Source organism: Heptranchias perlo, chromosome 10 (assembly GCF_035084215.1).
Source record: "Heptranchias perlo isolate sHepPer1 chromosome 10, sHepPer1.hap1, whole genome shotgun sequence".
Classification (NCBI taxonomy): Eukaryota; Metazoa; Chordata; class Chondrichthyes; order Hexanchiformes; family Hexanchidae; genus Heptranchias; species Heptranchias perlo.
The window spans coordinates 52308185-52324495 of NC_090334.1; the positions used below are offsets into that span (position 1 = coordinate 52308185).

At 39.4% G+C, this 16311-nt stretch overlaps 1 protein-coding gene across 3 annotated transcripts in view; it reads left to right on the forward strand.

Annotated features, from left to right (window-relative positions):
- Nucleotides 1-7154: 7154 nt before the first annotated feature.
- The window catches only part of cdc42bpb (CDC42 binding protein kinase beta (DMPK-like)), a 202896-nt gene continuing 193739 nt past the window's right edge, over nt 7155-16311 (forward strand). For all 3 annotated transcript variants that reach the window (XM_067991769.1, XM_067991767.1, XM_067991768.1), the window contains exon 1: nt 7155-7889. In XM_067991769.1, coding sequence (XP_067847870.1) covers nt 7715-7889 — 175 coding nt within the window. In that variant the 5' untranslated portion in view covers nt 7155-7714. The remainder of the gene's footprint in view (nt 7890-16311) is intronic.

A 16311-nucleotide genomic window follows, 5' to 3' on the forward strand; every position in this document is an offset into this window, starting at 1 on the left:
TCTGAGGGGGTCCGCAAAGTAAGTAAATGTGTCTGGACACCGAGGTATGTGTGCAAGTTGGTGAATTTTATTGTTAGGAGGAGGGTGGTGGAGGTCAAACTTTGTCCAAAGTGACAGAGTGGCCTCCTGCAATGAGTGAGGGTCTCCCCTCCACCTGTCAAATGGACCTTTGCAGCTGCCACAGGCTGATGGCTGCAACACGTCCATTTGAACTGTGAGCGTTTCCCCCAGTACGGGAAACAGTCCCAGTTGTTTGTAAAATCCTAACCCTCCTAAAATATCTCGTTAATCAGGTCTGTAAATGACCTGAAATACCAAGATAAATACTTTAAGTGGCACCCCGCCGGCTTTAATTGCTGGTGGGAGTCCCACATGCGGGGGCTGCGCGCGCATGTCAGCGCGTCTGTGGGAAACCCGGAAGTGGGCGGGTTGGAGCCGGGCTCCCGACCCGCCCCGGGAATCCCCGATTTTCAGAGCCCCCCCCGCCAGGAACGCACCCGATCACGGGTGCTAAAATCGACCCCATTATTTCTTTTGTCATCCAGGGAGCTCTGGCTTTCGTTGTCCTACCTTTCTGCCTTATGGGAATGTGCCTAGATTGTACCCAAACCATCTCTTCTTTAAAGGCCACCTACTGTTCAATTACAGATTTGCCTTCCAATCTTTAATTCCAATTTACCTGGGCCAGATCTGTTCTCATCCCATTGAAATTGGCCTTCCTCCAATTGAGTATTTTTACTTTAGAGTGGTCCGTGTCCTTTTCCATAGCTATTCTAAATCTTACGATACTATGATTGCTGCTCCTTAAATGCTCCCCCACTGACACTTGCTCCACTTGGCTCGCCTCATTCCCTAGAACCAAGTCCAGCAGTGCCTCCTTCCTCATTGGGCCAGAAACGTACTGGTCAAGAAAGTTATCCTGAACACATTTCAAAAATTCTTCCCCCTCTTTGCCTCTTATATTATTATTGTTATCCCAGTCTATATTAGGATAGTTGAAGTCCCCAGTCATCACTACTCTATAGCTTTTCCACCTCTGTAATTTCCCTGCAGAATTGCTCCTCTATATCCTTCCCACTAGTTGGGAAGGATATAGTAGCCAGATCAAGTAGCCAGATTCTTAAATTGCCTGGATCTATTTCCAGAAATCTGACCCTCAGCAATAAATGGCAAAGTCTGTTGTACCTTCGCTTTCCAGTCACATTCTCCACCTAACCTCAAGCATGATAACCATTTCTCTAGAAGTACTGAACAGATTCTTCCTTAGTTTCTTAAATTTATGCCTGTATGTTTCAGTGGCAACAAAAGCTAGCCATCTTTCATTGGTAACTATGGATATATCAAAATGTTTGTGTATTGGCTACTCCCCTACACTGAGATAAACACTTTTTAGCTGCAACTAGCTGAAGCAGTTTTCAAATCCGATTTACCCTGCCTACCTAAAGTTATAAAACTATAACAGACATTTGTCATATTTGACACAGGACAAAAACTTAGCATTTGTCATCTATATTTTAGCAGTATCTTTGGGAAAAGCCTGGAAATTGGTGCTTTGAGATATTCTGATGTAATAAGGTGCTGTATAAGGTGCAAATATTATTACTGTTAAGATGTTCATCTTGGGAAAGAGTGTTAATGGGTGCCTGATCCTAATACTTTGCTAATTCTGCTCTGAAACTGGCGACTAAGAGATAAATGAGTGGCGTGGAGTGACCATCTCTCCAATTTTCTCCCTCTCTCATTGTGTTGTTGGGTGAAAATAAATTCACATCTAATTTGTGGTAAAGTAAAAGGTGCAGTTTATTAAAACAGAGCTCTGGGAGAAGGGTCTCTGACCCCCCCGGTCTGTGCGAGCACCTTCTCCCCGATCAACAAAATTCACAAGCTTATATACAGTACAGGACTGGAGCACACCGATAGCAGTTACTACATTACTTATTCCTTAGCCAATCCGGCTCCGTGGCAACATTCAAAAACAACCTAATTATAACTTTACATCGTTAGCTAAACCCCTTCTTTTAGTTCTGTCTTTTATCCAGTTATCTGGACAGTAGGGTCCATTTTTGCTATATCGTGGCTTTTGGCCGATCTGAGTCAGTGGCTCGTGATTGGACATGGCTCAAAGGTTAATCAAATATACCCTGCATACACCCACGTGACAGTTGCTACTTCGTAACCCAATTGTTCTGCAAATTTTAATCTTGTCTCCACATGCTTAATCACTTTTGTCCCAACTGAAACTAGGTTGTCATGCTGTGTCAATTGACTGCAACATTCAGCTGGTTCAAATTCCAACCCATCAGTGTGGTGGATTATAAGTGCAAACCCATATCCTACCACATTGTGGCACAACACATTGGGGCACCAAGCACACCATCATTCATTTATATGGAGCTTCTGTCAATTTTTAAGAAAATCACAAGCTTTATAACAACATTTCAAATGTTTGTGTTCCCAAACCTATTCTTAATTCACTGAATTTTTGCTGCAGTTTTTGTGGGTAGAGATAATAGTCCATGGAGTTTGCATCTCCATGATTACAACAATGTCATATGGAAAACAAGGTTAATTACAATTATATATTGAAGTACACCAACTTGTGATAATATTCAACTCAGAAAAGTAATCACAAAACAACAACGTGCATTTATATAGCGCCTTTGACATTGTAAAATGTCTCAAGGCGCTTCACAGGAGTGTTCTCAAACAAATTTTGACACTGAATCATATAAGGAGATATTAGGACAGGTGACCAAAAGCTTGGATAATGAGGTAGGTTTTAAGGAGCATCTTGAAGGAGGAGAGAGAAGTAGAGGGACGGAGAGGTTTAGGGAGGGAATTCCAGAGCTTAGGGCCTAGACAGCTGACTGCATAATCGCCAATGGAGCGTTGAAAATCATGGATGCGCAAGAGGCCAGAATTGGAGAAGCACAGAGATCTCGAAGGACTGTAGGGCTGGAGGAGGTTACAGATAAGGAGGTGACATAGAACTGTTAAGATAATGTGGATTTACTTCAGGGACTTAATTTGTAACACTTCTCAGAAATAACAATTACATTTTGTCAGTGTAATTTCATCTTTTTAAAAGGTCAAAATGGATACTCAGACACTGGTAAATTATAATCTTTTATCCCTAATTAATATATATGTAGGAGACTGCGCTGGACACCATGCAGACACAGTCAAAATAATGGCTAGACATGGGTGTTTCCAGTAACATCAGGAACACAAAATAAAGCACACTATTTTGTGTGGAGTGGGTGAAAGACATCCCCTATCTCACCAGTAGTGAGTCATATGGTACCATAAATTCTACAATTGTACATTGTCTTATAACTGTGGAGGAAACAATGTATGGGTTATCTGTCATCGTCAGTTTTCAATACCAAAACGTCCTCAGTGAAAGTCACGTTAGACTCAAAGATAACTAGCATCTAGCTCATTTAATGTCATACATTATATTACATTGTTATTTGTTTGCTCCTACAACACTGGTAAGCAAAATTTCCTTCAACACTTTTTTTTACAAGCTGGCCATTTTTCCCCCTCTGGGGCCAGCTCACAAACTTTAGCACTTTGATGGGATTCACAATCATGACCTCTGGGTTGTCAGACCAGAGCCATAACCACTACACACTGGTGTCAACTGTGGCTTAGTTGGTAGCACTCTTGCCTCTGAGTCAGAATGTTGTGGGTTCAAGTCCAACTCCAATGACTCAGATAACAACATAAGAAATAGGAGCAGGAGTAGGCTATATGACCCCTGGAGCCTACTCCGCCATTCAATCAGATCATGGCTGATCTTCGACCTCAACTCCACTTTCCTGCCCGATCCCCATATCCCTTAATCCCCATAGAGTCCAAAAATCTATCCATCTCAGCCTTGAATATATTCAATGACTCAACATCCACAGCCCTCTGGGGTAGAGAATTCCAAAGATTCACAACCCTCTGCGTGAAGAAATTCCTCCTCATCTCAGTCTTGAATGGTCGACCCCGTATCCTGCGATTATATCCCCTAGTTCTAGACTCTCTAGCCAGGGGAAACAATCTCTCTGCATCTACCCTGTCAAGGCCCCTCATAATCTTACATGTTTCAATGAGATCACATCTCATTCTTCTGAACTCGAGAGAATATAGGCCCATTCTACTCAACCTCTCTTCATAGGACAACCCTCTCATCCCAGGAATTAATCTAGTGAACCTTCGTTGTACTACTTCCAAGGTGAGTGTATCCTTCCTTAGTTAATGAGACCAAAACTGAACACAGTACTCCAGGTGAGGTCTCATCAATGCCCTGTACAACCGTAGTAAGACTGCCTTACTCTTGTACTCCAACCCCTTGCAATAAAGGCCAACATGCCATTTGCCTTCCTAATTGCTTGCTGTACCTGCATGCTAACTTTTTGTGTTTCTTGTATGAGGACACCCAAATCTCTCTGAACACCAACATTTAATAGTTTCTCACCATTTAAAAAATATTCTGTTTTTCTATTCTTCCTACCAAAGTGAATAACATCACATTTCCCCACATTATACTCCACCTGCCACCTTCTTGCCCACTCACTTAACCTGTCTATATCCCATTGCAGACTCTTTGTGCCCTCCTCACAGCTTACTTTCCCACCTAGCTTTATATTGTCAGCAAACTTGGATACATTACACTCAGTCCCTTCATCTAAGTCATTGATATAGGCTGTAAATAGTTGAAGCTCAAGCACCGATCCTTGCGGCACTCCACTAGTTACAGCCTGCCAACCTGAGAATGACCCTTTTTCCCCCAACCCCACGAGCCCCTACCTTGTGCAACAACCTTTTATGTGGCACTTTATCGAATGCCTTTTGAAAATCCAAATATACTACATCCACTGGTTCTCTTTTATCTACCTTGGTAGTTACATCCTCAAAAAACTCTAATAAATTTGTCAAACATGGTTTCCCTTTCATAAAACCATGTTGACTCTGCCTAATCATATTATGATTTTCTAAGTGCCCTCTTACCACTTCCTTAATAATGGATTCCAGCATTTTCCCGATGACTGATGTCAGGCTAACTAGCCTGTAGTTCCCTGTTTTCTCTCTCTCTCCTATCTGGAATAGCGGGTTAACATTTGCTACCTTCCAATCCAGAATCTAGAGAATTTTGGAAGATCATAACCAATGCATCCACTATATCTGCAGCCACCTTTTAGAACCCTCGGATGTAGGCCATCACGTCCAGGGGATTTGTCGGCTTTTAGTCCCATTAGTTTGTCCAGTACTTTTTCTCTAGTGTTTTTAATTCTTTTAAGTTCCTCAATTTCATTTACCCTATGGTTCCCCATTATTTTTGGTATGCTTTTTGTGTCTTCTACTGTGAAGACAGATACAAAATATTTGTTTAATGCATCTGCCATTTCCTGATTCTCCATCAGAATTTCTCCTGTCTCATCCTCTAAGGAACCAATGTTTACTTTTGCTACTGTCTTGCTTTTTACATACTTGTAGAAGTTCTTCCAATCTGTTTTTATATTTCTTGCTAGTTTACTTTCATATCCTATTTTCTCTCATCAATTTTTTGGTCGTCCTTTGCTGGTTTCTAAAACTCTCCCAATTCCCAGGCTTATTACTTGTCTTGCATCATTATTTCAATCTAATACTCTCCTTAACTTCTTTAGTTAGCCATGGGTGGATCACTCTTCCCGTGGAGTTTTTATTTCTCAGTGGAATGTATAATTGTTGAGAATATTGAAATATTTCTTTAAATGTTTGCCATTGCTTTTCAACTGTCAAACCCTTTAATTTCCCAATCTACCTTTGACAACTCGCCCCGCATACCTATATAAATGGCTTTATTTAAGTTTAAGACTCTAGTTTCTGACTTAACTACGTTACTTTCAAACTCAATGTGAAATTCTATCATATTATGATCGCTCTTCCTCAGTGGTTCTTGTACTGTGAGATTACTAATTAATCGTATCTTGAGCACAAAATCTAGGCTGACATTCCAGTACAGTACTGAGGAAGTGCTGCACTCTTGGAGGTGCCATCTCTCAGATGAGATATTAAACCAAGGCCCCATCTGCCCTCTCAGGTAGATGTAAAAGATCCCATGGCACTATTTTGAAAAAGAGCAGGGGAAGTTCTCAATGGTGTCCTAGTCAATATTTATTCCTTATCAACATTACTAAAGCAGATTATTGTTCATTATCACATTGCTGTTTGTAGGACCTTGCTGTGTGCAAATTGGATGTTGTGTTTCCTACATTACAACAGTGACTACACTTCAAAAAAGTACTTCATTGGCTGTAAACGCTTTGGGATGTCCTGAACATCATGAAAGGTGCTATATAAATGCAAGTCTTTCTTTCTTAACTCTACCAATACATTGTCCACAGCACTGTACTTGGACACTAGTTTGGAGCCAAGATGTCCCATATGACATGCTTTTATTGGTGATGTCAAGCAGAGGTTGGTACTCGAAGGTCAGGAAATATCAAAGATTGTTGGGCTATTCTGTTCATTTTCTAGAGGTTAGTTAACAAATAGTATTGCAGAGGTTAGAGAGCAGATTGTCTACTCTTTTTCTCAGAGAAAGGGGTTGGTCCAGTTGTATGTTTCTTATGATTAGATCTGTCAACTTTAATGTAGAAGAAAAACATATTCCACGAATAGCCTACTGTGAGTACTATAATACCACTGAGTATTAGCTATGGATATTATACATCCATTTGAATGGGGCTCATTTAAATTTAAGAGACAAAATACACCGGCATGCGCTAATTAAGTTAAAAGGAGTAGCGTAAACATTTCCTCGTTTTGATTTCACGTCTTCCTGGACATTTCAACATAAAGCGATTTTTCTAAATTACATACGGATCGACAAATCAGCGCAACGGGGATTACGGCAAAGCAGATGTTGAGGCTGAGTCAGCGCATGGAAAATAACATAAATTAATGCCGGTATGAACAAGTTCGTATCCGTGAAATGTTGTTTTCACTCGTCTCTTTCTCCACTCCTCACACGATGCTCCTGAGATGAAGCGAGCATCTCCCGAGATACACTCCCTCGCGCACGCACACCAGGTTCCTCCCTGTTGCCATGGGGGGGGGGGGGGGGGGGCTGTCAATCAGGTGACGTGTATGTGTTTCCGGTGGGTTGCTTTGTGGAGAGTGTCCGTTCGGTGAGTGTCGGTCAGCGCCTGAGTGGAGTGCGCTAATCGGCCATATTTCCCATATACGGTAAAGGAAAGTCAAGTGTGTGACGGCCGGCAGGGCTTTTGGCGGGGGGAAAGAGAAAGACGGGGATCGAGGCACGTATAGAGGGAGACCGCGGGATGAGCGTCGCCGGTTTCACACTTACTACAAGACGCCGAGGCGCTTCGGGAGAGCGAGAGGAAAAAAAGGAAATGAACAACGCACTTGAGCAGACGAGCTGGCTTCACGGGGCTGGGCTTCAGCTTAACTAAAGGCTTAAGTTTGTTTTTGCAGAGGAAAATAGAGATTTTTTTGGGGGTGGGGGGAGCGAAGAGGGAGAAGAAAATATTATGACCAGCTGGGCCTGAGTGCAGCAGCTTTTTTGCCTTTTAACTTCAACCGTGAAAATGTCGGTTCCTGCCTGTTTAATGTGAAATAAATCACTGCTTTGATCTCTTTTGGGCAAGTGAAGGCGCTCAATAGTCGCCCTTTGAGGAGGATCATTTTGGGGGTGGAAAAAAAAACTTGAGAGGCTAAAATGTCAGCGAAGGTTCGCCTGAAGAAGTTGGAGCAGTTGCTCCTGAACGGACCTCAGAAGAATGCAAGTTCAATGAGTGTGGAGACTTTGTTGGATATTTTAATATGTTTATACAACGAATGTAGCAGCTCGCCTATACGACGGGAAAAATACATTGCAGAATTCCTGGAATGGGGTAAGCAGAACCGTAGGTGATCCAGTCTGAAATTTTATTGTGCTTTGAACTGCGCCCAGGTCCATGGAACAACTGTTTGTTTACTTTTGTGGAACAGGTTGGGCTATAACTCGCTGATATTCCTTAGTTTATTAAAACATCGGAAAATTAACTTTCTGCACATTGAGGAATTATCAAATTCGTTAATTCATAAACTAGAAGTTGAAAATATAAATGTGTTATGTATTATGCTTTAAAATGCTACAAAGTTTCTAAAACATGAACGCTTATATTTTAAAAAAATCCAATCTTGGACAAAAAGTGTGGAATGAGAAAATTCCACAATATGTCCAGGCACATCTGATTTTTTTTTGCAAGGTAGCTTTCCTTATAATTAACAAGGAACATCAGTTTAATCTACTGCTGTTGTAGCCTATTAGTTGACTTTTTACTTAAGATTATTTCATTGTACATACATGTTTCACAATTCTAAATCAGTAGGTGAACATGTGATGGGATAAAGGCTATGCTATGTTCTTTCTACCACAAGCTTAACCATATATCAATTCTTAATGTGCTCTTTCTGGAGATTAGCTTGTAAGTGAGTGTTGGAGACTGGCATAATGTTATTTACATGAGTGTAGTAATAGTTTTTTATATTCAGCTTAGTTTATGCTTAAGTAGCTAACGTTCTGTTGTATGTTAACAAATTAAGAGGATTCACTTCCTGGACTATTTCATTGACGTCAATAGTAAGATTAACAACTGAACGGTGAGCCATTGTATCACATCTGGCATGGAGAACTGGGTATCTCTTGCTATACAGTATGTTAGTAAGATTTGCTTTGTTCAAAAGGTGAAAGTCAGTTCTAGTTCAAATCCACTTAACTTGACTTAAAGGTGACACAAACATTAAAAAGTAGTAGTTTGACAACTTGCACAGTTCCATTTCTAGAAGGGTATCTTTAATATTATTTGAGATCTGACATCATTGGGTGTAGCTAGCAATGTCTATTATAATTTGGGGATTTGTTAATAATACACACTCTTCTAATTCCATATACTCTGAGGCTTTGAATATGTAATTGTACCATTTTTAAACCGGTAATTCCTGAATCTGAGCGGTTTTAAATTTCCATTGACCAATAATATACATGAATCTAAAATTTATTCTAAAATATAATGCAGTTTTTTGTGTGCACGTATATGCATAAATCAGTTAGATTGTTATTGTGGATGAGCCTTTATATCACTACATTTTTTTCATTTGGAATATGAACATTTTCTCACAATGGAAAGTTTTAAAATCAGCTTCCAACATGTTTAAGTGTACAGTACTACATCATTTTAATTCAATTTGAAGTTAGTCCTGTTTTTAAAGTAGAAGTATCAGTTTTGGTACTTCATAATACTACATTTGTAGATTCTACAGTGTTTTTCTTGTATCTTTTTGCTGCTGTTGTATTAATCAACCATGCAGATTACTCATTTTCTAAACAGCTTGTAAGGAGCCTCTTCACTATGTCTTACTATTTAAATACAGCATTAAGTGTTACAATACTTGTTTTAATGTACTGTTTACAACTGAATAATCTGGTAAACCATGATAGTTGCTCCCTTATATAACTAGACTTTGGCTCATTTTATATAGGCAGCTGTCAAAGTTGTATGGGTCCTCTAAAATCAAGCATTCGTATACCCTCGGGGGCAAAGTGCTCTGATTGAAATAAGTTTGGACGGAAAATCTACTATGAACAGTGCAATGATAGTCATCTGGCCAATCCTATAAAAATACCTTTGCAGGTACTTGTATGAATTTTTGAAGAGACTATTAAAAGGGGCGTTACCTTTTTTTGAACATTCTGGAATATCAGTTTTAGAACAGCTCTCCCTTTTCAGAATTAAAAAAAAACAAAGCCTTGCATGCAATGACATGCCTCTTTGTGGATCTTTCAAAGCCTCTCTTTTGGGGCTCACTCTTTGACTGCTTAACATGAAACTCTATCGTATAGTTGATTAGTCAACTGTATGGTAGAGATTAGATTTCATTTGTCAAGAGATTTGTAACTATATATACTCTGCTGATTTATGTAGATTGAATATGTGGTTTTTGAAATGTTTTCATTTCAATACTAACTGGGGCATAGTCCGTTGTTTATGATCCAATGTACTATGGTTTATTCATCCATTAATCTTTACAAATATATATATATATATATATATATATATATATATATACACATGTATATGTATGTGAAACAAAGGCGTGGGTTTCCTCAGGGCTTCTCCCACTCCACTGCCGCATCTTTGACAAGCTCTGTTTGTGTGAGTGGGGTTACTGCCATGGTTGTGTGGGGGTGGGAGAGGCCCTGAGGAGATTCACCTCCAAAGAGTTGGAGTAACTAGGGATTGCTTGGATTAGACAAGGATTGGAAGTGGTGTACCCCAGTGGGGCAGTGCTGAGTCTACTTTTGTTCTTGGTGTATATATAGATGATTTGGGCATAGGGACCACAATATCAAAGTTTGTTGATGACAGAAAAGTAGGAGGTTTGGCAAACAGCAAGGAAACATTTGAGATACTGAGACTATCTCCACTGGAGCAGAGAAGGCTGAGGAGATTTATAGGGGTTTTTAAGATGAATGGTTTTGATATGGGGAAGATTTTTTTCCTTGGTTGGGGAATCCGTAATGAGGGGTCATGAATTTATAATTATAACTAAGATAATGAGAGAATTTAGGAGAAATTTCTTAACACAGAGGGTTGTTGGCGCATGGAATGCTCCACCATGAGTAATGGTTGAAGTAGAGGCCATTGCTGCTTTTAATGGAAAAGTGGATATATATTTGAAGTAGAGGAAGATCAACGGCTGTGGGGAGAGGGCAGGGCAATTGGATTAGTTTTGGATAGCTCTAGCGAAGAGCCAGCACAGATGTGATAGGGCAGCATGGCGGCCTCCTGTGCTGTAAACTTCTGTGGTTCTATATTCAGGTTGTTCACATTCAAAGATGAAAGTTCAGTGAATTATTTTGTTGGTTGAGGCTCTTCCCTGAAAGATAGAAAACCTTCATTCTTCTATTACGAACAGTACAAACTGTTTAAATTGTGGATGACTTATGTCATTATGGTGTACAATGCTTGTGATATTGATCTTGTAATTTGTGGTGCAATGGTTTGTTCATCAGTTGTCTGTTTGAAATATTTTCTACTTGTAGAACACCAAGTCTTCAAATTTTGAAATTAAGGGCTGAAATATCATTTTAATCACAGTGAAGTCATTTACAGTGAAAATGCTTTTGTGATATTTTGACATGGTTTTTAAGCTCTGTCTGGCTGACATCTGTTCCATTGTTCCTAATTCTGTCATCTGTAGTTGTTCCTCCAACAAACAAAACTTGTGGTTTTAAAAAAAATCACAGTATTAGTTGAATAAAAAAACTCACGAATAAGAAACCTGATTTCAAACAGATCCCTAATAGAACATTCTCCAACATAGTTCTGAATGGTTAGATTGGTGATGTTTGCCACATACTAAAGTTACTTGGAGGTGGGTTCAATATTGATTACTTGGTGCAATAATTACCAGGGTTGTTTCAGAAAAATGCCAGCTGTTGTGATCATCTGATTAAAAAAACAAACAATATTGCAAGTTTTGTGAACTGTTAATGACTTTGAATTGGTGGAATATGGTCTTGTATTGGAATTAAGTATTGGGAATGCTGTATATATTGCAAAAGTTTGTATATCTTGAGTATTTAAAGCAGAATTAGATACTGAGGCTTGTAAACCCATGTGACGTGATTTTATAACCATAGTGAGTCTATCACAGTTTTCCAATTTGAAATAAATATTTTATAACTTGGATTACAAAGTTGATAAATAAATAAGCACCTGAATAGGTGCACACGATGAGCAGAATGTTTGTACCAAGCACTGCAGTGGATCCCTGTTAACACTCGCTTTCCTGCCCAGAAAATGGCCATAATAAGAGTCCTTTAACCCCAAATATGGTTTTTACCATGTTCTTCACAATATTTCAGTACAGGAACCTTTATCTCTAAGTAATATCTAAGAAATTAATATCAGACACTAGCGTGATTGGGACTTGAAGAAATTGAATACAAAAGAGGTGACGGCAAATGGAACACAGTTGATACTTATGTTATTTTAAATGTGCTATTCAATGTCATTTGTCTTGGACATTAATCAGGCCATTAATTCAAGTTTACATTTGATGTTTTGAACAACTTTGATAGAAAATCTCATTCTATTTTAATTGCAGCTAAATTTTTCTCTTATTTAACCCAAATTTTTCATCTGCAGCAACCTATGAGCAACATACAAATGTACAAAAAGAAGGATGGGAAAAGACTATCAAGCCCACCCATCCAGACATGGTGCAATCACATACACTATTGACCCACCCCAACCATGCAAACTCCTGGGAGAAGCAAATAAAGGAGAAAAACCTGTGACCAATTCAGAAAAAATCTCTTGACTCCATAAGGCAATCCAGTAAGGCTCCTGGAGACTGTCAGTCTGTAACTCCAGTTAATCCCAGCTAACTAGCAAGCTACCTTCTAACTGGAAATGCCATGTCCTCTCAGGGATTTGTCAAGTTCCATTTTAAAGGACAGAAGCGAATCCATAGCCACTGCATGTTTTGGTAGTTTGTTCTAGAGGACAATACTTTATATGAAAAAATAAATATTTGCTAATGTCTAATCCTGCTTTTGGCTAAGGGTTTTACATGCACAGCCTATAGTCCTTTTGTTGCTATCCATCTCAAATAACCTATCCAACCTAACTGTGTTCAATCCCATCAATGTTTTAAAAACATCAATCGTATTCCCTCTAATCTTGCATTTCTAAAATAAATAGCCGTAACTCTCCAAGCCTAATCTGATAACTAAAATCTAGAAGAAATGCTGGAAACACTCAGCAGGTCAGGCAGCATCTATGGAGCGTGACATAGGGTTAACGTTTCAGATCGATGAGCTTTTATCAGAACTTTCTGTTTATATTTCAGATTTCCATCATCTGCAGTATTTTGCTTCCTGCTTGACTAAGCCTTAAGGCTCAATATCATTTTGGACCTTCTCCAGAGTCTTGATATTCCTTGCCATGTGCATGGACCAAAACTAGACATAATACTCCAAAGTGCAGATGTACTAAAAACTTAATGTAGTTATGGTGCTGTTTATTTTATACTCAATGGTCCTAGTAAAGCAACCTAGAAGCACATTTGCCTTGCCTGTAGCCACCTCACATATGGCTTATGTACCTTTTTAATGAGTTATCAAATATTGTCCCCTGATCTTGATCTGTTACCTTTTTCTGAATATTCTTGGATGGTACAAACATGCCTGGTGTTTCCCAACCCCAAATGCATTATGCTGCACTTGTCACATTGAAGGACATCTGATACACAAAGGTCTAATCAGCTTACTTAACTAAATTGGCCTGCAACCTATTGATTTAACCCCTGTGCACACTTTAATGTCATCTGTGAAATTACAAATGATTCCATTAATGCCCTCGTCCAAATCATTAATGAAAATAATGGACATCAGTGGTCCCAATGTGGGCATTGTGAAACTCCACTTTAGCATCCCCAATCCCATTATTGATAACCTTCTTCTTATGAGATCTAACTAGTTTCTTATCCAGCATACTATCTGTCCTATAATCCCATATAGATATCCTATTATTCTGGTCACTTCCTCAAAGAACTCGGGTTAGTCAGGCAGGACCTACGTTTCCTGAAGCCTTTTCGGGAATCCCTAATGACCACCAGAATTCCCCAGTGAACATAAATGACATAATACTTTGTAGCAGCTTCGATTTTGTATTTCCAAATCACCCACAAATTGTTGTTTTATAGCATTCCTGCAGAACCCTTAGTGGTTACATAGTGATAGGAACTCCTTACCACCTTAACTTATCAAAGATGTACCAATTGTACCCCATTTCAGAACAAGATATAGTAACTGAGTGACATCAAACTAACATGACTATAATTCCCATGGTTGCTTTCTTCTTAATTGCTGGAACCATGATTATGACCAGTTGCTTTTCTCAAACACTCAAACGTAACTGGAATTCAGTGTTACAATATGTATGTTTTATCATAAAAACAAGAATCTTTCATGGGATAGTTTAACAAACTTAATTCACAAATTCCTTTGAACTGTCAAATTAGTACCAAAGCCTAATGGCTGTTCCTGTAATGGAGTCTATAACCATATTTTATTTTGAGATGCAGTGCCATAGATATATTTTTGATGCAATCTGCAGAAAGTAAGAAATGCACATCACTTCATAACCACTGTCTTTCTTGTAGGCTTCTGTAGGAATACTATAAAATGCTGATTTGTGGCAGACTTAGAAGTGAATGGCAGCTGGTGAAAGATAATCATTTAGATGGTGGATTGAATATTCTGTTTTCACTTCGACCTGCTGTAGCATCACTTAAGAAGCCCTACCAGGACCCTGCTTTTATGAAAGGAATTGATGCAATGAATATTTAATTTAAAAACTACTACGCCTTCGAATACTTGAAGAGTAGTTTAATTGCACATTATAATGATAGGTTGCAGAAAGCACTCTTTTGTTTATGGTTGACATACTTAAGTCAAACTGTGACTTGCCAACTAAAACGATCAATCAAACTGTTGTAAATCAAAGCTTTACCCTGTGCCTTTCACTCAAGGCATGAAATAAGTAGACAGTGTAGCATAATACTTTTTTTTGAACATATATACAGCCTCTAGCATTTATTTCATATCAGTGAAAAGAATGCACATACCTAAAGATCAAAGGCCACTTAGTTGCATTGTAAAACTGTTCCTTCCTAGATTGATGTCATATGAGCAAACCAATTCTTGAGGTCCCATCACCATGGCGAAGACTATGGATGCTTGTATGATTTCACACTAATAGTTCAGAAATAATTTGTAAGTTTTTAACATCTTCCAACATTAACACTTAGATATGAGTATTACAGATATTGCAATAATATACTTCAAAATATTTTTTTTTCCTGGGATTTGGGCAACTGTTGCGCCCATATTTATTTTCTATCCCTGAGAAGGTAGTGGTGGTCCTTCTCCTTAAACTCTTGTAGTCCTTGTGGTGATGGTGCTCCCACAATGACTCCAGGTAGGGATTTCCAAGATATTGACCCATCAGTGATAAAGGAACAGTGAATATCTTTGTAAGTCAAGTAGTGTGTGACTTGGAGGAGAACTTGGAAGTGATGGTGTTTGCATAACATTGCTGCTGTTGTCTTTCTTGGCGGTAAAGGTAGCAAGGGAGAGTGGTGCTGTCGAAGTAACCTTGGCGAGTTGCTGCATTGCATCTTGCAGCTGCATTATGTTGGTGATGGAGAAGATGGAAATTGAGTCCAGTGTCTTGGATTGTGTCGAGCTTCTTGAGTGGTGTTGTGGCTGCATCCATCCAGGTGAATGATGAGTATTCCATCTCATTGCTGAATTGAGCCTTGATTATGGTGTAGAGGCTTTGAAGATTCAGGAGGTGAGCCACTTATCGCGGAGTGCGCAGCTTCTGCTCTGTTCTTGTAGTCATGGTGTTGATATGACTGGTCCAGTTAAGCTTCTGGTTAATGGTGGCCTCCAAGATGTTGATAGTGGGGACTCTGAGATTGTGGTGCTGTTGAAGGCTAGAAGGAGATGACAGGTATTGACCATTTTGAAAAAAAGAAAGCCACTTGTGTGGTGCAAATGTTACTTGCCACTTGTCAGCCCAAGTCTGGATGATATTCAGGTCCTGTTGTAGGCTGGCACAGGCTGCTTCATTATTGGAGGAGCTGAACTCTGTGAATGGATCCACTCCAGACCTTATGACGGGGAAGGTCGTCAGTGAAGCAGTTGAAGTTGGTTTGGCCAAGAAACTTTGACTGAGGAACAATTGCAGTGATGCCTAAGACTAGACCCTAATTGACCTCAGTTTTGCTAGGGCTTCTTGTGTGCAAAGGTGATAAAGTAAATCCAATACTCCAAGGCTGCCAATGTAATAGCCTTTATCTGTTATGTTCAGCAATGAATGTTAAAAAAAAAACTGAAACGAAGCCCCTGATGCCACAATGTATTTTGTACCCATTTATAATGCATCTCATAAATGTTACTTTGTGAATTTAGAGTTCTTTATTGGTGTATGTAACATGTTTTGTCTTGTATCTTGTTTCATCCCTCTCACCTTTAAAATCCTTGTTCTCTACTGCCCACTTAAGTACCACACCAAGTTGCTGGTTGAGATATTTTCACTGCTTTCCTCCCTCAGCCTCTGCACTAAGCGACTTCTGATCCTTGGTGATTTCAACCTCCTATCTCAACGCATCATGCTCTCTCTCCTCTGAGTTCACTGCCCTCCTCTCGTCCCTTAATCTCTTCCCCCAACCCCCCCCGCCCCAATATAATCTCCC